General features: G+C 40.5%; 1 protein-coding gene across 18 annotated transcripts in view; it reads left to right on the forward strand.

Moving 5' to 3' along the window:
• The window catches only part of NSD1 (nuclear receptor binding SET domain protein 1), a 99,021-nt gene that overhangs the window by 64,021 nt on the left and 10,196 nt on the right, over nucleotides 1–24,804 (forward strand). For all 18 annotated transcript variants that reach the window (XM_061617585.1, XM_061617597.1, XM_061617588.1 and 15 more), the window contains 14 exons: nucleotides 4,208–4,314; nucleotides 7,553–7,628; nucleotides 8,456–8,574; nucleotides 9,986–10,129; nucleotides 10,659–10,782; nucleotides 11,042–11,242; nucleotides 11,448–11,627; nucleotides 17,835–17,991; nucleotides 18,362–18,567; nucleotides 19,730–19,842; nucleotides 20,580–20,849; nucleotides 23,321–23,437; nucleotides 23,696–23,837; nucleotides 24,530–24,636. In XM_061617585.1, coding sequence (XP_061473569.1) covers nucleotides 4,208–4,314; nucleotides 7,553–7,628; nucleotides 8,456–8,574; nucleotides 9,986–10,129; nucleotides 10,659–10,782; nucleotides 11,042–11,242; nucleotides 11,448–11,627; nucleotides 17,835–17,991; nucleotides 18,362–18,567; nucleotides 19,730–19,842; nucleotides 20,580–20,849; nucleotides 23,321–23,437; nucleotides 23,696–23,837; nucleotides 24,530–24,636 — 2,063 coding nt within the window. The remainder of the gene's footprint in view (nucleotides 1–4,207; nucleotides 4,315–7,552; nucleotides 7,629–8,455; nucleotides 8,575–9,985; nucleotides 10,130–10,658; nucleotides 10,783–11,041; nucleotides 11,243–11,447; nucleotides 11,628–17,834; nucleotides 17,992–18,361; nucleotides 18,568–19,729; nucleotides 19,843–20,579; nucleotides 20,850–23,320; nucleotides 23,438–23,695; nucleotides 23,838–24,529; nucleotides 24,637–24,804) is intronic.

The raw sequence follows: 24,804 nt of genomic DNA on the forward strand, positions 1-24,804 counted from the left end.
GGTTCATAAAGTAACTTTTACCTATTTGAGATGGACCAAAATAATATATGGCACTAAATTTTTTGTCATCATGGTTCAAACCATTTTTGATCCTTTTGCAAGGATTGAAATTCATTGTTAGCTTGTTGCAATGTGATTTGATTCAGTGTATGTATTTAGCTGGGTCTAGTAACCTGGAATTTCTTGTATGTACATGTTTACACATAGAATCATAGAGTAGTAAAGTTGGAAGGGGCCTATAAGGCCATCGAGTTCAACCTGCTGCTTAATTGAGGAATCCAACTTAAAGCATACCCAACAGGTGACTGCCAACTGCCTCTTGAATGCCTCCAGTGCTGGAGAGCCCACCATGTCCCTAGGTAATTGGTTCTATTGTCATACCGCTCTAACAGTTGGGAAGTTTTTCCTGATGTTCAGTTGAAATCTGGCTTCCTGTAACATGAGCCCATTATTGTCCTGCATTCTGGGATGATCGAAAACAGATCCTGGCCCTCCTCTGAATGACAACCTTTCAGGTACTTGAAGAACGCTATCATATCTCCCTTCAGTCTTCTCTTCTTAAGACTAAACATGCCCAGTTCTTTCACTCTCCCCATAGGGCTTTGTTTCCAGTTCCCTGATCATCCATGTTGCCCTCCTTTGAACCTGTTCCAGGTTGTCTACATCCTTCTTAAAGTGCGGTGTCCAGAACTGGATGCAGTACTCAAGATGAGGCCTAAGTAGTGCCTAATAGAGGGGAACTAGTATTTCATGTGATTTGGAAACTATACGTCTGTAAATGCCGTTTAAAATAGCATTTGCCTTTTTTGCAGCCACATTGCAATCTTGGCTGATACTCAGCTTATGATCAACAACAGTTCCAAGATCCTTCTCACATGTAGTTTTGCTGAGCCAAGTATTCCCGATCTTATAACTGCATTTGGTTTCTTTTTCCTAGGTATAGAACTTTGCAATTTTGTATCATTTCCAAATTTGATAATTTGAGAAGGAACCATTGATAAGCGCTCTTTCAGTACAATTCTGTGGCCAACTATGGATCCACCTGATAGTAGTTCTATCCAGTCCACATTTAGTTAGCTTGCTAATCAGAATATCACTTGTCAAAAGCTTTGTTGAAGTCAAGATATATTATGTCCCCAACATTCCCACAGTCTATCCGATCAAAACATGAGGTAAGATTAGTCTGGCAGGATTTGTTGTTGATAAATCCATGTTGGCTTCTAGTAATCACTGAATTGTTTTCAAGGTTCTTACAGATTGACCGCTTTATAATCTGCTCCAGAAATTTCCCAGGAATTTATGTCAGGCTGACTGGTCTGTAGTTTCCAGGTTCCTCCTTTTTGAGGATAGAGACAAGATTAGCCCTTATCTGGCATTTCACCCATCCTCCACAATTTCACAAAGATAATAGACAATGGTTCCGAGAGCTTTTCAGACTGCAACCAAAATGGGTAGAAACCCAACCTAAACAACCTCTGAAAAACTCAAATGGGCTTGGTAATGTGTCTATTAGAACATCTGAATTATTACTTGTAATTTTAATATATAATAGCTAGCAATCATAAAACATTATTAAAAGTCATCATATATGGCAATAAAATATTCTTAATACATTCCTTGCATTCAAAGCTTGTATTAGATCTTTCCCAAACGCATTTCAACCTTTGGCTGGCTGATAAAATAAGTAAATTATTGAATTTGAGGGGCCTGCCTCATCAGGGATTCTTACTGTTCATTCATCAGTCTAAATTAAAAGGCTGAGCAAGATACATATCTGTACAATATATGCTGTAGGTCAGATCTATTATTTACAAGATCTAATAATGCCAAGGGAGCTCAGGAACATCCAGCTACCAAAAATCCAGAATACCCATTGAAGAATACCTTTATAGGTTGAAACATGTTTGGGAAAGATCTAGTACAAGATTTGAATGCAAGAAATGTATTAAGAATATTTTATTGCTATATATGATAGTTTTTAATAATGTTTTATGATTGCTAGCTATTATATATTAAAATTACATTTAATACTTTAGATGTTCTAATAGATACATTAACAACCCCATTTGAGTTTTTCCAAGAGTTATTCAGCCAGTTCCTTTGATACTCTAGGATGCAGTTCACTGGGCCCTGGAGATTTGAACTTATTCAAAATAATTAGGTATTCCTTGACCATTTGTCTATCAGTCTCAAGCTGCAATCCTGCCCCTTGTAATTTATGTTTGCCAGGAGGGTCATAGACCCTCTTTGGGGAGAAGACTGAGCTAAAGTAGGAATTGAGCACTTCTGCGTTTTCTTTGTCATCTGATATCATTTTGTCACCCTCATTGAGTAGATGTAACACCATTTCTTTTCCCTGTCTTTTACTATGGATGTACCTGAAGAAAGTTTTTTTGTTACTTTTAGCATCCCTTGCTAACCTCAGCTCATTCTCAGCTTTAGCCTTCCTGATGCCATCCCTGCAACTCCATGCTACCTGTCTGTACTCTTCCTTTGTGGCCTGGCCTTGCACTTTCTGTATGTGTACTTTTTTGTTTTCAGGTCATCTCTAAGCTTTTTGTGAAGCTGCATTGGCTTCTTCTGCTGTCCTCCCGCTTTTTTCTTTGTTGGAATTGTTTGCAGTTGTGCCTTTAGAATTTCCTTTTTTAGAAACACTCACCCACCTTAGTCTCCTTTTCTCATTAGGGTTGCTTGCAATGGAACCTTACTTAGCGCTGTTCTGAATTGCTTAAAATCGGCTTTCCTGAAGTCCAGGGTACATGCATAGCTACTCTCAGCTTTTGCTTTCTTTAAAATCAAGAACTCAAGTATGACATGGTCACTTTTCCCTAGAGTTCCCATGACTACCACTTCATGCACTAAGTCATTTCTGTTAGTTAGAATCAAGTCAAAGATAGCTGATCCTCTAGTTCCTCCACTTTCTGTAGGGGAAAGTTATCTCCAACACAGATCAGGAATTTCTTGGAAGGGCCATGTTTGGCAGAATTTGTCTCACAGCACCTTTATAACTAATACAGAACCATCAAGTTATGTATGGATGCAGTGTGGGGTCATCCAAACACTGAGGGTATTAATGAAATTGCATAGAAAAGAAGGGTTTTCAGGAAGCAGTACATACAGATCACAGATGGGCAGGGGCTCCCCTCTGAGTTCATCTTACTCAGGTGAGCATGTGTGAATTGTGAGCAATCTCATTTGAAGCAGTTTAAGTGTTCCAAAATACTGGAGGTATAGAAAGTTAGACAAGTGTGTGAGTGTGAGAGATGAAAGTTTGATCATTTTAATGTTGTTATTTTGTAAACCTCTTTTGAGATTTTATTACAATCAAGCAGTATATAAATTTTGATAAATAAAGTAACGTGGAGATAAAAATGATCTAAATTTTTGGGCTTGCAATATAGGTATTTGGAAGGAGGGATGGAAGCAGAATGCAAGGCCAGCTGATAATCAGAAGCAGGAATTGAAAGGATCTAATACTAATTAGGACATCAGGAGCTTGGAATCCTAAATGCTTGTAATTGGCTATGGTTGGAACTTGCTGGGTTCTTCAAAGTTCCCAAATTCTGCCCAACCCCCCCAAAAGGTTTTGGAAGAGCCCAGTAAGGAGGCTTCCTTCCATGGCACTATACTTGCCTTAAGCATTTTCATAGGATTCCTGCCCTCAGTTATCAGACAGGTAGTCTAGGCTCCAGCAACTTTTAACAGGTATTGTGGGGGCTCCTGATTGACAGTGCCCCTTCCTTTTTCCTTCCATCACAAACACTGACTGTAATTTCTGGCTGTCAGTTTCTTGTGATAGAAATGCGGTGGGCAGTTATGATGCTTTTTACTATTTTCTCTATTACATTTTTAAACACGTAAAGGACTCCATTGTAACCTTCGAAAACATTTTTATCTTTGTTGTGCACATCATTACAAAGACTTGTATGTATATGTCATTTGAGGAATGCAGCAGTCTGAAATGGACCAGCAAAAAAGGTGTTTGTACAGGAGAAAGGTCGGAAGGCATTGGTTAGCAAAATGAAGGGCACTGATCCCAAGAGTGAACAGATTGATAGAATAATCATGGAATATTTCTTGGTTATTTCTTGGCTTTGGGAAAAGGAGATAGAACCAACAATATTGCTGTCGTAATTCTTTTTTTCTTTTCTTGATGCTGATAAAGCACTAATTCGTATCTAGTGAGGAAAATACATTTTTATTGCAGGGAGTTTTGAGAGCAAGCGCCAGAGGAAACCAACGAAAAAGCTCTTGGAATCCAATGATTTGGATACTGCATTTATACCAAAGAGAGAGTGGATGTCCATAAAGAAGGTAGGTTCCTTCCTTCTGCTTCAAAATGCTACCAAAACGGTGCTATGTCCTGAGTGTAAAATAATTTCAATTACACAGAATTTTTATCTGCTTTAATTTGATTAATGGTGCCTAATGGAAGTACTCCATGCAAAACAAATCAGAATTTGGTCTATAAAGTTCCCATTGCACCTTTTTAAAAGCTATAATTGTCTAAATTGGACAAACATAAGGCATGTAGGCCTTTGATCTATGGATCTTTTACAATGAACAAAGTCACAGTTTGTCCAGTGTATGCACAGAGCTCTCATTCATTTCGAATAGGCGTGTATATGAGTGTTGCTCATGGGAATACTCCCTGTTAACTTTTCATAAATTGATACGTTTGGGTGCCAATGAAGAACAGAAAGCATCTGATGTATAAAATTTCCTTTTTTTTTTTTTTTTAAAGTAGCATAAGATCATAGTCCCATTTGCTAAAACGATTTCAAATGGGATACTAGAAGATCTTATTTTTGTCTTCTTGGTAAGGCAGGCATCTGAATTCCAGTTGTTTGTTCTGCAACTGCCTACTGCTGTGATATGAATAATAGAATGTTTATCCTGTATTTCGTGAAAGTTGTATTCAGCTTGATACAGCTTTTGTTTGTAGAACCGCTAAAATGATCATATGTAATATGAAAATGGAATTTTTTTTCTTTATGAAAATATTTATATCCGATCCTCAGGACAGCTCACAATAACAAAAGTAAACTATCTGTTGACAAAAACTGAAAAGTAAAATTTATTTATTTATTTATTTTAATTTATTACATTTATATACCGCCCCATAGCCGAAGCTCTCTGGGCGGTTTACAGCAATTAAAAACAAATATACAAATTTAAAACACATTTTTTTAAAAACAATTTAAAAACACATGCTAAAATGCCTGGGAGACGAGGAAAGTCTTGACCTGGTGCCGAAAAAATAACAGTGTTGGCGCCAGGAGCACCTCGTCAAGAACATCATTCCATAATTTGGGAGCCACCACTGAGAAGGCCCCCTCCCTTGTTGCCAGACTCCCAGCTTCCCTCGGAGGAGGCACCCGGAGGAAGGCCTTAGATGTTGAGCATAGCATACGGGTGGGTTTGTGTCGGGAGAGGCGTTCCATCAGGTATTGTGGTCCCAAGCCATGTAAGGCTTTATAGGTTAAAACCAGCACCTTGAATCGAGCTCAGAAACATACAGGCAGCCAACGCAAGCAGACCAGAATCGGTTTTATGTGTTTGAACCATCTGGTCCCTGTGACCAATCCGGCCGCTGCATTTTGCACAAGCTGCAGTTTCCGAACCATCTTCAAAGGCAGCCCCATGTAGAGCGCATTGCAGTAATCTAACTTGGAGGTTACCAGAGCATGGACAACTGAAGCCAAGTTGTCCTTGTCCAGATAGGGGCGTAGCTGGGCCACCAGCTGAAGTTGGTAGAAGGCACTCCATGCCACCGAGGCTGCCTGAGCCTCAAGCGACAGAGATGGTTCTAGGAGAACCCCCAAGCTATGAACCTGCTCCTTCAGGGGGAGTACAACTCCATCCAGGACAGGTTGGACACCCACCATCTGGTCAGAAGAACCACCCACTAGCAGCATCTCAGTGTTGTCTGGATTGAGCCTCAGTTTATTGGCCCTCATTCAGTCCATGGTTGCAGCCAGGCACTGGTTCAGCACATTGACAGCCTCACCTGAAGAAGATGAAAAGGAGAAATAGAGCTGCATGTCATCAGCATACTGCAAAACTCCGGATGGCCTCTCCCAACAGTTTCATGTAGATGTTGAACAGCATAGGGGACAGAATTGACCCCTGCAGAACCCCATACTGGAGAGTCCAGGGTGCCGAGCAATGTTCCCCAAGCACCACCTTCTGGAGCCGACCCACCAAGTAGGAGCAGAACCACCACCATGCAGTCCCTCCCACTCCCAATTCAGCCAGTCTCCCCAGAAGAATACCATGCTTGATGGTATCGAAAGCCGCTGAGAGATCAAGGAGAATCAACAGAGTCACACTCCCCCTGTCTCTCTCCCGACAGAGGTCATCATACAGGGTGACCAAGGCTGTTTCCGTGCCAAAACCTGACTGAAATGGATCCAGATAATTAATCGGTCTCATCCAAGAGTGTCTGGAGCTGGCCTGCAACCACTTGTTCAAGAACCTTGCCCAGGAATGGAACATTTGCCACCGTCCCATAGTTATTAAACTTTTCTGGGTCCAGCAAGGGTCTCTTCAGGAGTGGTCTCACTACTGCCTCTTTCAGGCAGCCAGGGACCACCCCCTCTCGTAGAGAGGCATTAATCACTTCCCTGACCCAGCCGGCTGTTCCATCCCTGCTAGCTTTTATTAGCCAAGAAGGGCAAGGATCCAGCACAGAAGTGGTTGCACGAACCTGTCCAAGCACCTTGTCAATGTCCTCAAATTAAACAATGAAAGCAGCCCCCCAACTCACGTAGATAAAACAGCCAAGAGCCTTGCAAGACAGCAGACAATTAATTCAGATCAAAGCCTTTTTTTTAAAAAAAGCCAAAAGTTTGATTGCTTGCCTAAATGAAGGAAGCAAAGGAGACATAAGGAACTCTTTAAGAAAGGGCATTCCACAACCATAGTACTGTAGTCAAGAAAGTCCTGCCTCACATCCCTGTCCCTGCCAGGAGGACAATCTGTGGGGCCTCTGATGTTGAGAAAAGTCTCCAAACACACTGATGCTAAAATAAGTGGTCCTTGGTATATTCTGGTTCCACACCACTTATTTAAATCCATGCCCTATACATATGTGGTCTTATTGCAGCCACCTTCACAATATTTTATTATATTTTAAGTGTATTGATTATATTTCTGTGAGCTGCCTTGTGGATGGAAAGGGAAGATGTAAATATTTTGAATATTAAAATGTGAGAATGGTATAACGTATTGCATTTTGTGGGGGCACCTCCAATTTGTTAGTATCTTACTGGTTTGTGAAAGTTAAGGTTTTTCTTTTGCTTCAGCTGTACAAAAAGATTTGTCAACAATTACAGTTAAGTAAATACGATTCTCCCTACTTGTTGCCATCCAGAGGTCCAGCTACTGGGTGATCACCTCTCCATCCTTCTGATTATAGTAATTTGAGCTGCTAGTTGTTGTTGTTTGCAAATACATTGAAGGTAGAATTGCCATTGAGATGAGTTCAGGGAAACATATCTCCTTGTAGGTGTGTGAATTTGCTTGGTAAATTGTCGTCGTTTCTTCACAGTGTTCTGAGGCTGGTCCTTTGGACACTGAAATGTCCGAGTTGTATTCCACATCTCAGCTTTTGGACGATGGTGAAGGTAGGTGGTGCTCCTGTTCTGTAGCATAAAGCAGGCAGCTTCCTAAGAGTGAGTAATAAGCTAAGCAAAATTCTTCTGTCATGTTACATAATCATCAGTCTGCTAAAGTGTAAGCAAATATCTTCACATATAGACAAGGTCATAAATGAACCAGGACAAAATGAAGCAGCAGCATCTTTGTCTCATTTGACAGAGTTGGTTTAAAAAGGAAAATGCCTTCAAATTCCAGGCAGTAGTGGTAACTAAGTGTAGAGATGGACTCAGGAGCACTCTTAAACTAAAGAAGTCTGAGGGATGGATCTGGCCAGAAAACAGTTCAAACAATAGAGGCGGGATAGGCAACTATGTGAGACTCAAAAGTTTCTTTTGACCTGACTTTCTGAATTTCACCTTAACACTGTTACATTTTTCTTAATGATGAGATACTTGCTGTTAACTGAGGTGACTTCTTAGGCATCAGCTACTTTATTCTGTGATGTTCAGAGAGATACCTAGAACTACCCTGTTTAAGAACTTACTAGTACTTTCTTCCAAACTGTGGTATTTGGGTAATGAAATAAGGGTGTCTGTCTCTTGTTTTGGTGCAAATATGCTAAATACAATATGAATTTTCATATATGTTTTGTGCAGTCCTGTGAGAGGATTTCAGACATTTACAGTATTTTAAATGGAATTAAGAGTTTTGGATGGCTATAGTGTATCCTGCTTAATTATACAAGATGATAAGTGCTGGATTCTGGTGTTTTAAATCTGATGACCAGAGATGTAAGAATTGTCTCGGAGTGCAGTTCTTTCTTTTTGGTCTTGAAACATCTTCCTTGCTGCAGCTCCTGAAAAGCTTCCTGGGAAACAAAGAAGGCGAAAGCGGCAGCGGCGCACTTTAGCTTCAGCTCCATATAAAAAGGAAAAGGGTGAAGGTGTACTGGGAGAAAACCTAAACTCTGAGGTACTGCAAGGCTTTGGGTTCTGAAAACAATACACCCGACTCCTTTTCTTTTGAAAATAGCATTAGATAGAAACAAACACTTAAAGCAATTGACTTTGTTGCAAAAAAGGTATAAAAAAATCAGCAAACATTAACAGTTTTGCCCAAGAGTCTTATGTCTGTCTAAACTGGTAGCTTACTTTTAAATGAGTGTTTTAAGCTTCAAATTCATATTTATTTATAAATAAATTTATATATTTATTTATATATATTTTTTCTCAAAGTGGTACATAACATCACATCAACATAAAATCAAAAGTAAAAATGAAAAGGCAACGTTCAGAAAAACATAAAACTGGATTTTAGAGAAACTGTTGGACTAATTTTACTATCGGAATCCATTGTAGATTACAGTATACTGAATTTCACTGCACAGTTTGCTTTGACATTTGAAAGGGTATCTTCTAAAGAATGTTTCACTCATAGTCCCTCAATTGCCTTGAAAGTTACACATTTTGTACTTCTTATATTATGTTTCTCCACAAGACTGTGGGTTGTACTTTTGGTATGAAATAGCTTTTCTGCTCTGTGGCACTTTCATGGAATAGAAATGTATGCTTTATATTTCTGGAATCAGTACATTTTCTGGGGTCATTTCAGATAACATCTCTACTTGTTTGAAAGTAGAAGTACACGCAGGGCTTAACACCAACAGAAAAGGTTCCTGTAAATCAAGGTTTCATATATTTATTTAGAAGTCACATTGATAACCCAGTCCTATTCTCCCAACAACGCATTACTTTTAAAATCAGACTGAAGTGTTCATATGAGCAAAAGAATTAAACCCATTTCTCTGAACATGCTCAGTAGCAACTTCATTATATAGTTTATGTTGTTGCCTGAAGATGCACCTCTTTACCCTGGATGTTGACATTTAAGATTTTTGTGAAACCACCTCTATTTGTTTGTTTTAAATTGCTTTATTGGATTTTAATATTGTGTGATTATATGGTTGTAACACACCATGGGACCTTGTGAAGGACAAGTGTGAAATCTAATAACTAAATAGTAATGTGTGTTAGATACTGAGGTGGCTCTGGGGTGGTTTGGGAGATTTCTAATACAGCTTAAGGTTACTGCAATAGGGCAGCAAAATAGCCATATTGAATGTGTTGTATTAAAGTTCAGAATGTTTCTTCCCCTCAGTGAAACTTAAAAGTGGAGCCAGTGTGAGGAGAGTTAGCGCCACAGCACGAGGCACCTTCTGCAGGCAGAGTGATTAGGGCTAGAGGCGTTACATGCAGCTCAGCAAGCAAGCAGGTTGGCGGAACATCCATATGTATTGTAGCCAAACTATAACAGCAGCCCAGAGGAAGGGGAGAGAGTAAAGAAAGAATCTGACTGTCCAAAATCTTGATTTTCTTTTTTAAAGGGAGGTAGGACTAATCATGGGACAACTGAAAGCCCCAAGGAGACTACTGAGGAAGGTTCTGAAAATGACCATGGAGTGCCTTCATCCAAAAGGATGCAGGGGGAGCGAGGAGGAGGAGCCGCCCTCAAGGAGAATGTGTGTCAGGTACAAATCTCAGATGCTTTGCTTGAATGCTGGTAATTGTGAAGATGACTTGAAGCAGCTAGACTACTTGGGGACAGGCTGTGTTAACAGAACCAGAATTCTCTTAATCTTTGCAGAGCTTGTGTGCGATGCTGTTTTTGCTTTTCCTGCTCTTTTGCCCTGAAATAAGCTTTCGCAAATGAAACTCTTGAGTTTCTGTTAACCTTAATGTGAGTGCTTTCTGTCTGCAGTACTTATATTTGCTGTCCTGGTACGTTCCTTGGATAGACAGGAAGTGTGTGTGGTACAGGATTGCAAGAGCGTGTTTAAAATGTGCCTGGGGGCGCTTCTGTGGTCATTCTGAAGTGGGATAAATTACTGGAAGGTCTAACTGTTTGAGGCCCACAAAAGTTAAAAAGGAATCATTGTTGAAAAGTATTTACAGATAAAAAGCTTTAGCTGGGATTTTGTTTGTATGCATAAATGGAGATTCTGCACTCCACCCCCTTAATTTCAGCCTGTGACAACACACTGTTTGATTTCCTCACAGATCTGTGAAAAGCCTGGTGAATTGTTGCTGTGTGAAGCTCAGTGCTGTGGAGCTTTCCACCTGCAGTGCCTCGGGCTCTCAGAAATGCCAAAGGGCAAGTTTATCTGCACTGAGTGTTCCACAGGTACGGTACTGGGAGGATGAAATTGCTGTTAACATGCTTTGCTCTTTGGCTGCTTTTAAGTGTTGGAACTTGTTGAAAACAAGTGGCTGTGCAGTGTGGAGCAGAATGTCTACCAGGCCAGAACAATCCAGATTGCGTGTGTTGTTGCCTTCTGCCAGGATGGCTGCTTGTCACTTTGTAGCTTTGTTGCTTCTTGGGGCTCTTCTTCCTTTTGTACTTTTGACTGCATTTTCTTCTATTTTGCTACCCTCTCCTTTAGGGGTCCACACATGTTTTGTATGCAAGAGCAGTGGAGAAAATGTAAAGCGGTGCTTGCTTCCTTTGTGTGGGAAATATTACCATGAAGAGTGTATACAGAAGTACCCTCCAACAGTGATGCAGAACAAGGGCTTTCGATGCTCGCTGCACATCTGTATGACTTGTCATGCAGCCAACCCAGCAAATGTCTCTGCATCTAAAGGTACAGTAACATTTTTGTGCCAATAATGTGAGTACATTTCTACATTCAGTTTAACTGTGCTAACAATTCTTTGGCACTTTCCCCCTGTTCTTAGATATTTTAAAGGTGCTGATTGATTTCTGCACCCCTTTAAAACTTAAATCTTAATACATTATTTTATTATTATTTTTTTTTGAAGTGTAATTCCAATATGTTTCTCTGCTAGGTCGCTTGATGCGTTGTGTTCGATGTCCTGTTGCATACCACTCAAATGATTTCTGCCTCGCTGCTGGGACTGTGATCCTTGCATCCAACAGCATGATTTGCCCCAATCATTTTAGCCCTCGAAGGGGCTGCAGAAACCATGAGCATGTAAATGTCAGCTGGTGCTTTGTTTGTTCAGAAGGTAAGGTGTTCTGTGCTGGGCCTGGTACATTGTTAGTGTTGCCATACTCTGAATGAGTATGAGCATGGGACGGCATTATTGAAGAAGGGAGGGGACAGCCTAATCTGACAGCTCCTCACTCCACCATGATAAAAATGGTCATGTTACTGTCCTTTGTGTAAGGGGGAACAGTGAAACATATTACCTTGGGCTGAGGTGTGCAATCAGGATAATCACCGGGAGTTCTTACCTTGGGCCTAAGGTGGAGTGAAACAAATCCAGACCTGCCCGAAGAAGACAATGGGCCTACCATGGAATGTAAAACCTGAAGGCCCTTCAAAGAGTGTTATCTGCTCAATTGGATCTAATGACAGAAATTGCAAATCAGCTAAAGCAACTCAAATCGGATTGTGTACTAGCAGAATGGGCCACAGCAATAAAACTGCTATAACAAAAGTGAACAAATATGTCCACTAAACTTGCTGACGTAGCAGGGACAGCAAACGAGGCAATGAATATGGGGCTTAAGCACAATGAAAAGATTTCTGTGCTGACTAAAACTATAGCGAGTCTGCAGCAGCACAATGAAGATTTAAAGAGCCACAGCCATCACTTGAATCTTCTGAAATATGACAGAAAAGGGGAAGGGGTGGGTTTTCTACTTACTTGGTTATCAACCCTTTTCCTGGCTTGCCTATATCAGTGCTTTGGATTTTGAAATGGCCTATAGAGCCTTTATCCTTGGATTCCCCAACTGCAACACACCTTTGGGTTATGCGTTTCACGTGCTCCCCATTTAAGGAGGCCCTCTGGGGAAAGCTGCAAGTGTTGGAGACCACTGCATACAAAGGAGGCCTTGTGCTGATCCTTCAGGGTCTATTCTTGAATATTATACCAATTGCATATAAAAGCATTTTGATCTTACATGGAGAGGTTGTGAAAGGTAGATGGGAATATCCATTCTATCTCATAGTAATGTGAACAGGGACTATGTATTTATTTATTTATTTTATTTTATTTAATTTATATACCGCCCGAAGCCCGAAGGCTCTCTGGGCGGTGTACATAAAAGGTAAAAGCAAGGACAATATATAAATACAATAAATACCATAACTCAAAAAACAAAAACATACAAACAATACAAGAACCAAACAACATCCTGAATACAACATAGTAATAAAATACTATAAAAATACACTTTAAAATGCCTGGGAGTATAAAAAGGTTTTCACCTGGCGCCGAAAAGATAGCAGCGTTGGCGCCAGGCGCACCTCATCGGGGAGACCATTCCACAGTTCGGGAGCCACAACCGAAAAGGCCCTATTTCTAGTCACCATCCTCCGAGCTTCTTGATGGGATGGTACTCGGAGGAGGGCCTTAGATGTTGAGCGCAGTGTACGGGTAGTTTCATATTGGGAGAGGCGCTCCACCAGGTATTGCGGTCCCATGCCGTGTAAGGCTTTATAGGTCAAAACCAGCACTTTGAATTTAGCCCGGAAACAAATAGGAAGCCAGTGCAGACGGGCCAAAACAGGTGTTATATGAGCGGACCTTCTGGTCCGCGTCAACAATCTGGCCGCTGCATTCTGGACTAACTGTAGTTTCCGAACTATCTTCAAGGGCAGCCCAACGTAGAGCGCATTGCAGTAGTCCAATCTAGAAGTTACCAGAGCATGTACTCAGTCTTCACCCATTGTGAAACTTGGGATTTACGTCTTGCATTTTGCCTGCAACCCAACTGAATGGGAACAGGATACTTACTAGGGCAGTAACAGATTTTGAAAGGATGGCCATATCTGCATCTCATAAATCTAATAAATGCGTGATTAGGCTGGCACTGTGTGTAACATGTTTTAGGCACCATCTTAAAACGTCGTCGTTCCAGCAAGCCTTTTCTTGAAGGTGACCCATACAGTAATACCTCAGTTAACAAATCCTCCAGGAAAGAAGCGTCTTTTAACAAAGTCTTTTTTGGGTGCAAGGGGTGTGTGGGGGGGGGGTACACACTCTGACATAGTCAGAATGTGGCTCCTTGATGGTGGCTGCTGCAGGCAGGTCTCTCACACATGGCTGGAATGGCACTCCTTGCCAGGTGGCACAGGCACCTCCACAGTAAATAATGCTTTGGGTGCCCTGGAAGCACTGTTTACTACAGATGTGTCTGCTCAAGTGTAGGGGAGGATGGCAGAGAGAGAGAGAGACTGATAACAAGCACAGGGTGGTGGTGATAGCTGCCCCTTGCCTGCTTGCTTGAGTGTACAGAGAGGAGAACTGTGCTCAAAGCTTTAGATTGTTATAGCAAGATGCTACATGATAAAAGAAAAAAAGGCAAGGCAGGCATCCCTGGATGCATTTTGGAAGAAACCTTCAAGTCGTCTGTATTTAAAGCTTACCTGACCTGGTTGTTTCATTTCAGACCTGAGTATTGTTAGTTTTAAATAAAAAGTTTGCTGAAATATTTTGAACTGCTCTTCTTTTTTGTGGTGTAGGGACCTATCCCTATTCATTCCATGTTATTCCTACCTCTGGTACCAAAGTTCCCATTAAAGAAGTAATGTCCAGGAACGCATATACTTTGCTAACTGAGGTATTACTCTCTTGTATTTCTGTGAACTTCTGTGAAGATGCTGACCTGCTCTGCTTTTTTCCTGTTGCTACTGGTGAGGGGTCCATGAGGCTATTCCATCTGCTTGCCTACCCTGCTCTGCTTTTTTCCCTTTCCCCCCTTCTCCCTCTGTTACTGCTGGTGAAGGGTCCTGGGACAGGGAAGAGGCCATTCCATCTCCTTGCCCACCCTGTTCCTAGGTGCCCAGCCAGCAAGGCCACTGCTGCTAAGTCCAGAAGAGGAGAGTGGATAATGTGTTCAGCCCACAGATCAGCTAAGAAGATTGCTGCAGTGCACACCTTTCGGGGTCTCCATGAGGGCACCCCCCCTTTATTTTTGTACTGTTGAATGTATTATCCAGTAGGAGAAAATGAGTGTTGTATTATTTGGTGGTAGCTGGAATTGTGTTTTTGCTGCCCAGAATGAGAGTCTGGGTTGTCATGCTTTTGTGTTTCAAAGTTGTTTCAGTATCTCACACTGAGTGGTATTAACCAGTATAGAGAATGGCCCTACCTAGGTGAGAGATGAGGAGGGAGTGGTTATGTTGCTGTTTATACAGCATTATATTGACATAAAATGAAGTGGGTGAATGAATTGTACATTATGCTTGATGCTACTGTGTATTTTTGTAGACCAAACACTTGCTGCTTAATAACTGATTGGCTGGAGATGAGTTATCTGTATGGTTGGTGGGAATGAATTGGAGTGAGGCTTGCTTGTGTAGGACAGCTAAGGGCATATTTGGGAGAAGTTATTGTGTGTTGGGGGCTGCAGCTTCTATTTCAGTTATTTTTAATTACTAACTGCTGTTCTGTGGAGTTTGTTGTATTTTTGTATTTGATTTTTATCCGTAATGTTTATGCTTAAGAGAATATTTTTCTGTTACTTAAGTGGCTTTGAATGTGTTCTTTATATTTCAGCTTTATCTGTAACATTTTATTTTAATATTTTGTGATGTTTTGTTGCTTTAATCTAGATTGTAACCCACTTTGAGATTTTTTTCTTCAAAAATATAAAGCGGTATTGAAATGACTTAATAATAATAGCTTGTGCTAATATTTTACTATGTTGTGTTTGTATTGACTTGTTTTATTTTGCATTGGTTTTACATTTTTACATTCGGTACCCCACATTGATAGGGCATCAACATTGAATAAATAACAACAGTTGCTTGCCAGTTCATTACTGGTCCCATTTCATGGTGCTCACATTTAAGTGTTTAAACTCAACTTGGGCTCAAAATAACTGAAAGACCACCTCCATACAGACCTTCTTGGGTGTTGAGATCAGCGGAGATAGCTCCCTTGGTAGTTCTGCCCTCAGAAGCCTGGGTAGTGGCAGCCCTGGAGAGGGCATTTTCTATGGCAGCCCCTAAGTTATGGAACTCCCTTTACACAGAGGTTCATCTGGCATCTTCACTGTATAGTTTTCAGCAAATGAACCTCTTTACCCTGGTCTTTGACACCTGAGATGTATGTTTTTAGGATCCAGCCTATTTTTATGATGTTAATGATTTTAAGTTGCTTTAAATTGTTTTCAAGCATGTATTTTAAATTGTTGTTATCTGGATGTTAGGGTGAAGGGTTGATAAATTAACAATAATGAAAGCAGCCTGCTCTGAAATTGCTGCACAGTGATGAGCCCATATGACATGTTAAAATAAAACTGCATCTTTCAGACTTTCTTGAAGAAGTCTTGTGGGAGTATAGAATGGCTTAAAATGGTCTGGGAATGAGATATGGCAGGGGTAGCCAACCTGATGCCCTCCAGATGTTTTGGACTACAACTGACTTTTGGCCATGCTGGCTGGGGCTGATGGAAATTGTAATCCACATGTAGAGAGCATAACATTGGCTACCCTGAGATATGGGATGTAGCATCAGCACTGAAACATGGTCATAATTTGGCAAATTCAACCATTGATGTGAGTCTTGGCCCAGACTAAGGAGAGCTCAGTAAAAGTTATGCATAGATGGTACTTTATGCTATGTCATTAAGAGTTATTCAACTCAAGTGATGGAGAGGTTTTAAGAACAAAGGTTCAGTCTATCTTTTGTAGTGGGAATGTAATGTTGGTGTTGATATTTGGAAGGCCATACGCGTGACAATAGCTAAATTCACCAAACTATTTCTTTGGAACCTGAGTTAGCATTGCTCTGTGTTTATGAAGGTGTCAATAAATAAATAAATAAAAACTCAACATCAGCTATGCTTTTTCTATGGAAAGACTTCAATAGACAAGTTCTTAGCAGACTTGTACTGTTTTATTACATATGTGAGCAGTAGCAGAGTCAGCATAAAGACCACCATCTTCCCATGGCAGGCTTTGGAGAGCACTTTTGAGTAGTTAATAGTTTTGTGTAGTTAATCTGTAATTTCTCATGTTGTAGACTGTGTTGGATCTATTTACTTATTTATTAAATTTATATCCCACCCTTCTTCCCAGAAGTAGCCCAGGGCTGCAAACAAAAACATTAAAAGAACTTTAAAACATATTAAAAACAAAAGACTTTAAAACATTAAAACAAAACATCTTTAAAAACATTTTTTTAAAAATTAAAAACAACTTAAAAAACATCTTTAAAAGCAATTCCAGCACAGACGCAAACTGGGATAAGGTCTCTACTTAAAAGGCTTGTTGAAAGAGGAAGGTCTTTAGTAGGCGCCGAAAAGATAGCAGAGATGACATCTGTGTAATATTTAAGAGGAGGGAATTCTGAAGGATAGGTGCTACTACACTAAAGGTCTGCTGCCAGTGTTGTGGGGAACGGACCTTCTGATAAGATGGTATCTGTAGAAGGTCCTCACCTGCAGAATGCAGTGATCGACTGGGTATAATATAAGGGGTAAGATGATCTTCCAGGTATCCTGGTCCCAAGCTGCTAGGTAAACAGTATTTTCTTCTTGACATTTTACCTTGTGTTTAAATAAATTTAAATATTAAGAAATAAACAGGAAGGGGAGGAGGGATGGAAAAGCTGGAATTTGTCATAAATATAGCATCTAGCAGGGAAAAAAACTACAGAAAAAGTAACTTAAGACTCTCTACACCCTCAGTCTATTACATGTAGACCGTAACATCTCGTGTTGAATAAGTTTTAGGGTTTGACTTGTTGAACAAGGAGCCACCTGTTACATTTATTACATTTTTGTTCTACCTTCCTTCTGTAGAGCTCTGGATAGCATGTATGGTTATCTTATCCTCCCAACATGTGAGGGTAAATTTGGCTAAGGAATTGTGACTGGGCTAATTGGGCTGTTTTCCTATATAACACCCAGGTGATGAAATAATGGAAAAATAATAAGAAATAAAACCTGCTGGTATCGGGAAGAGTAAATATTGTTCCCTGAAGGCTCATCTCTATGCAAATAGATATGGTTAGATTTAGCACTAGCACATTTTATTGGCTTTGATACAGTTAAGGCCTTTAAAATAAAATTAATAACTGTGGATAAAATTAACCTTGTTCTGGAGACCAGCATAATGCTGTTTTGACCCACTTTCCTTCTTAAGAGCTGAAGTGGGATTTGAGGTCTGGATAAGATAAATTCCCATTTTAAAGTGAAACTGTAAAGTGGTGTTCCTCTACTCTGTCCCTCACATCTGCCTTTCTCTCACACAGGTGGAAGCCTTTTGTGCTGTGAATCATGCCCTGCTGCCTTCCACAGGGAGTGTCTGAACATTGACATGCCAGAGGGGAGCTGGTACTGTAATGACTGCAAAGCTGGCAAGAAACCACACTACAAGGAAGTGGTCTGGGTGAAAGTTGGGCGTTACAGGTGAGTGTGAAAGATTGCAAATTCTGTTATATTTAGAAGACGTTGGCATGTTTCATTCATTTTCCCTTTTGTGTTTACAATGGGACTAAGACCTCTCCTCCCCTGCTCTTGTGGTTGTTTCCACACTGGTAAGAGAACGTGTAAAGTCGTCTTCTGATGTGGGTTGATGTTATGTCATGGTTAGGTTAGCAAATGCACATGTGATACATCTCCAAAGGAGTTAATCTGTGGGACAGATATTCCAGAATGATGATGATGATGATGTTGTTTATTAAATTTATATCCCGTCCTTCTTCCCAGAAGGAGCCCAGGGCGGCAGGGAATTTTATCTATGGGATAATCTGCTTTTCCTGGCTTTCTTTATTTCCAGGTGGTGGCCGGCTGAGATTTGCCACCCGAGGACTATCCCTGTCAACATCCAGAAAATGAAACATGTCATTGGTGAATTTCCTGTGCTTTTTTTTGGATCAAATGATTACCTTTGGACCCACCAGGCTCGAGTCTTTCCTTACATGGAAGGAGATGTGAGCAGCAAGGACAAGATGGCAAAGGGAGTTGATGGGATTTACAAGAAGGGTAACACATTTTCCTTTGCCCTAACTTAGCCACAAAAGTTAACCATGCATGCCACCTACTTCTATGGTCTCATGAAGACACTACTTAAAAAAAAGTTCTGGTATCATTATACTTTAAAGAATAGGCCTGGCTGAAATTACAGATTGAGGGGCCTTAACTTTGCTTTGACATGAGAGCCAAATCCTGGCACACCAGAATTGGAAACAATGGTTTTAGATAGCACAAACTATGGTTTGCAAACCTAAGTGGACAAAATATAGTTATCGTTCTGCCTCCAGACGCCAGTGGACCTAGAGACAGGAGAACAAAGCAGACAAGCAGCTTTAAATGTTTGCTTAGCTCTCTGCCTCCCCAGATGCTGATACTATGGGTGCAATTGCATGCCATGGTGAACCATGGTTAATTATTGTGGAAGTACAGCTTGCTCTCACTTTCCTGCTCCCTACTAGCGAGCAGGAGCAATAAACCACAATCCTTGAGTTTCATGGTTAGTTTTGCTCCAACTGAACCACAGTACATAAGTCAAGAACCAAACCTGGGCTTCAGATTGTGGTTCATTTGGAGCAAAACTAACTGTGAGCCCCAGTTTGAATGTTACACTAAATCAGGGATTATGGTTTGTTGCTCCTACTTGCTAGCGGAGTAGAGTGAAATGGGAGCAATTTGTGCATTCCTGATAAACCTACCATGGCTTACTGCAAATGCAGTCAAAGTATGATGAGATGTCTGAACTGAGTCAATATGTTGCTTTTAGACCTTTCTTGAAGTGAAATGTCTTTTGATGTAAGAACTCAAAGTTTGAGTAGATTGGCTTTGGTAAAGATTGGTGTCTCACCAGTTTAAGATTGTAGGGATAAAACAAATCATTTCAAGATGTTTGCATTACACAGAACTTCCTTACTTTTTTGCAACCCTGGAACAAAGGTGTGCTAACTACTACTTTTTTCTACTACTATTAGAAAACTATTACTAGTTTTCTAACTACTGCCCAGGAGTATGAAAATCTCAGTACTGTTCTCAGTTTTGCCACAGACTCTGAACCCTAACAAATCCTCTTTGTGGCTATTTCCTGTCCCATCTGTTACTGATGCCTCACTTCAGTACATATTCACATAAGTATAGAAACAGATAGCTAAATATAATGAGAGTTTTCTTAACTTAGCTCTGCAGGAAGCTGCTGTGAGATTTGAAGAGCTAAAGGCACAGAAGGAACTGAGGCAGCTACAGGAAGACAAAAAGAATGATAAGAAGCCCCCTCCTTATAAACATATCAAGGTAAGGATGCAGGGCATGAAAGCAGATGGTGGGCTTTGTGTAGATGTGATGCTCCTAATCCCTTAAACACAGTTACATGAACGGCCTATGGGATTGTGTACTCCCCATGCCAACCTTGACCATAATGAAGGCACCAGTCTTAACCATGGACTTAAGTGTATACTCCTGTTGCCAGTCTCCTCTTCATATCTCACCTCTTGCCACTACACCACAAAAGCTGAAACCTGTACAGTCTGTCCACTGTGATGTTTCCCCTTGTCTAAAGTGACTTTAAACAAAGTAGTTTCCACACATAGATTCACAAACTGGTTTATCCCAGTGTAGACTGCAATGTCAGCTATTGGCCACATTAAATTAAATTCATTGCTGACCTGCAGTAGATTGGTCTTGTATGAAATCCTGTTCAGAGGAAGGGGAGCCTTTTTGTGGAGTGAAGATGCAAATTATTTCTGGACTATCTTACCCTACTGAGAACCATGACAATAGCTGATTAAACTGGAAGGTGCACTTTCTGTGATGATGGGAGAGTTGCACCTGAAGCAGTTGTCAAAAGTCAAGGTTTTGTGGCATCTGCAAAAGTGCAGTATTGACGTGTTCCAACATGGGATCTTCATCTATCGCTGTTGCAAAAGTTCATTTTGATTTCTGTGCACATATTTCATATTTTGACAAACTAGTGAAAAACAGTTAAGCTAGACCAGCCAATTTTCTTTGTGGCGTAATATCTGTATTTACAGGTGAACCGGCCCGTAGGCAAAGTGCAGATCTTCACTGCAGACTTGTCTGAGATACCTCGTTGCAACTGCAAGCCAGCTGATGAAAACCCCTGTGGCCTAGACTCGGAGTGCATTAATCGCATGCTGCTGTATGAGTGTCACCCTGCAGTCTGCCCTGCTGGGGAGCGTTGCCAAAACCAGTGTTTTACCAAGAGACAGTATCCCGAAGTAGAAATCTTCCGCACTCTGGCAAGAGGCTGGGGCTTGCAAGCAAAAAGAGACATTAAAAAGGTATGGTTTGTTTTTGCTATCTGTAGTTTCAACATCCTACACTTTCTATAACTGAAATTCATTTTGATTAAAGCATCAGAGTTACAAAGACAAGAAAGGAGTTGGCAGTCGTGTCTTAGATCTCTACATACATGCACATGCCACAGGAGCTTGTTTCCCATGGTTACCTAAGTAATTAGTCTCCTGCTCATATAACAGTTGGATTGTGTGCTAATGGAACCTTGAAATGATCTAAACTTGATTTAGGAGAAATCAATATATGCCAAGATTTTTCTAAGATGGGTATTATTGATTGCCTCTCTCCTTTTCCCCCTCCACCCCAAATTCCTGAATGTCCAGTTTTTCCTCAGGTATTTTGTATTTTAAGAAACAGGTGGAATTGACTGCTTTTTAGATAGTTTCTAATCCCTACATATTCTCATACCAAAACTGTCAGTAACTGATGATACACTTCTAAGTAAAGGAGTCTTCAATACCATATTTAAATTTAGTGCATTACTCACCAAAAGTTTTTTCAAGATGTCTGCAGATAAGAAAAAAAGATTTTTACTTTTCAAGGTAACTACTTTTTAAAAAAAGAAGTTTTAAAGATTTTTTAAAATTGTTTGCTGCCCTGGGCTCCTTTGGGAGGAAGAGTGGGATATATATTTAATTAATAAATTACTGTAGATGCTTGACTTGGCAAACTTCTTTGGGAAGGAAGTTCTGAAGATGCAGCACCACCTCCCAAAAAGTTGTTAGTTGTTTTTGAAATGTTTGGTAATGTGTGGTTTTCAGTTGTGCTTATTGAAATTAGCCTAGTTTGCACATCACAGTAAGCAAAGCTACATGGTTAGTGAGAGTATGACACACTAAGCCAAATGTTGCCTTAGCTCAGTGTGCTGCAGAAGTAAAAAAAAGACTAGGGAGGAGCAAAGCAGCTGCAAGCTCCTTTTCAGGAGCCCACATGTTTGTGCAGTTCTGGTAAGCCAGTACAATGGCCTAATTTGCATGTCACAGTAAACCATAGTTTGGCTTCCCGTGATGTGCAAACCAGGCTATTGTGTTGTAGTATTGAAATTGGTTTATATTTGTTGCAAGCTGCCTTGACAGGACTCAGTCCTGAAAGGTGGCCTAAAAACATTTTAGCCCTTGTAGCCCCTAACCTGATTGTTCTTAATGGTAGGTCAGAGAACAAGGCCTCTTGTGACTGATTTTAGGGCCCAGGTAGACTCATACAGATGTAGGCTGGGTATACATGTATATGAGGGGTGAGGCATAAATATATAAATATCATGGCAGTTCCTCAAATAAGCTAGTCCCAAATTATTAAGGGCTTTAAATTATGAAACCAACACTTTGAAGTGAACTCAGAAGTCAATTGCTAACCAGTGTAGCTGACGCAGAATTGGTATATGCACAGACTGCGTGGTCCCCACAAGCAGACTGGCCGCTGCATTTTGCAGCAGCTGAAGCTTCAATACTTGCAAAGGCAGCCCTACACAGACCTGGTTCACATGTCACGCATGGCTGCTTTGCTCCTTCCTGGTTTGCCCTACAGCTGCACTGTGCTAAGCTATGAGCCATAATCCGTAGGACAAACTTCGTCTATATCTTGTGGTTAGTCATGGCTTAGCACAGCACAGCAGCAGAATGACTGGGGAGGAGCCAAGCAGTTGCACTCTCCTTTTTCTGAGCCTGCACATTTGCACTAAGCTCTGGTTTGGCTTAGTGTTACATGCATACTATAAAGACTATAAAGAACATTACAGTGATCTAGCTGGAACTAACCAGTTAGCAATTATATTGATACTCATGTTGCTATAATATTTTTATTAAATACTATATCTCTGTACCTAAAATAGATACGGTGCTTCCTCAGACCATCTCTCCAAGAAGCACTTAAAATTTTGGTTTTCATGAAAAGCACATATCCAAGCTATGAATAGTAACTCTTGTCATATTTATTTACTTACTTACTTACTACATTTCTATCCTGCCGCTCCTCCGAGAAGGAGCTCAGGGCGGCAAACAAGGGACAAAACACTAAAAACATCTTAAAATACGTATTTAAAGAAATCTTTAAAAAAAATTAAAAGGCAATTCCAATACAGATGCAGACTGGGATAAGCTCTCTACTTAGAATGTTTGTTGAAAGAGGAAGGTCTTCAGCAGGTACTGAAAGGAAAACAGAGACCATGGTCCCTGTCTGCTCTTTAAGAGAGGGAATTCCAAAGTGTCAGTGCCACAGCACTAAAGGTCTGCTTCCTGTGTTGTGCGGAATGGACCTCCTGATAAGATGGTATCTGGAGGAGGCCCTCTGCAGGTGCAGTGATCAACTGGGTGTATAAAGGGTAAGACAGTCTTTCTTTATGATTGTGCGTGTTTTTAATACATAACACACACACCACCACTCCAAAAACCCCTTGATTTCAGCTTTGTATTCAAAAAAAATTCTGTTTTTTCATCTCTTCTCATCCCCATGATTTCAGGGTGAATTTGTGAATGAATATGTGGGTGAACTTATAGATGAGGAGGAATGCCGGGCCAGAATTCGCTATGCTCAGGAGCATGATATCACCAACTTTTACATGCTGACTTTGGACAAGGTGTGTGAAAATTTATCTGTTGTCTTAAGTACGCTAGTTTTTAGTGTTTTAGACAAATTCAGGTATATTTGAAATATAAATGTATCTGTTACAATCAAAATACTGTGCCTTCAGAAGTATTGGCCTTCTTAGCTTTGGTGTCAGATTGCAAGACCTGCTGATTGTGTGTCTGCTTTCATATCTGTATTGCACTGGCTGTCACTGAGAAAAAGTTCTAGCTGTGTTTTAAAAGGCTGAGTTTTTTCCTGTGATTTTTAGGACCGAATAATTGATGCTGGACCAAAGGGCAATTATGCTCGATTTATGAACCATTGCTGCCAGCCAAATTGTGAGACTCAGAAGTGGTCAGTGAATGGAGATACCCGGGTCGGCCTTTTTGCCCTTACAAATATCAAAGCAGGTAAGTAGTCCTATTGACTAGAAGTTTTGTTTCTAATGTTTTTGGGGCAGGTGTTGAGAAATAAAAGGCTGTATAGCCTGAATAATTTGCATGTAGGGAACTGTGTTCTTTCTTTGTGTAGTTTATAATAGTATCACATTCACCATGTATATGTGTAACAGAAAACTTTAACTGGCAGCAGCTTTCATAGAATTAGAGAGTTAGGAGGGATCTTTTGAAGTCTAATCCAACCCCTTGTTCAGTGTAGGATCTACAATGCAAGATGCAGCTACAGTATTTCTGACAGATGGCTGGTTGGTCTCTGCTTACATACTTGTAGTGAAGGCTTTTCTTTCATCTGTGCATTCAGCAATATAGGGAAATGTGCATGTCATATTTTATGAACTATGTGCTTGATTTACAATGTAGAAGATTTCATCCAGCATGTTGAAATTTCATTCCCTGTGGCCCTTAGGAGGTAAGGTCATGAAAACATACAGAGTCTTGCACCATTGGTGCTAGCCTGCACTTGAACTTCAGCACATGCACATTAACACAAGGGGAAATTAGAAGAAGCAGATTCCCCTCAGCACTTGCAAATCTTTTTTGGTGTTTGTTGGCTGTTTTTTTTATCTTTCATTCCGTTACTAGAACTTCATGCTCAAAAGCCTGCTACAATCCAGATGAGTCTCACTAATTTCTCTGATTACCAGGGACTGAGCTGACTTTCAACTATAATCTGGAGTGTTTGGGGAATGGGAAGACAGTTTGCAAATGTGGTGCTCCAAACTGCAGTGGATTCCTTGGAGTAAGACCAAAGGTATAACAGTCCATCTTTGGATTTCTTCTGTCAACTACCTTTGAATTGCTTTGGCCTCTCTTTTACTTAATTTATAGGGACCTTGTTCACTCCAGTAAGCCTCTCTCCAAGAGGATGCCATTCATTGTGTGATCGTTATTGATAAAGCACACACTTTGTATACTTAAA

The sequence above is a fragment of the Rhineura floridana genome, chromosome 3 (genome assembly GCF_030035675.1).
Source record: "Rhineura floridana isolate rRhiFlo1 chromosome 3, rRhiFlo1.hap2, whole genome shotgun sequence".
Taxonomy (NCBI): Eukaryota; Metazoa; Chordata; class Lepidosauria; order Squamata; family Rhineuridae; genus Rhineura; species Rhineura floridana.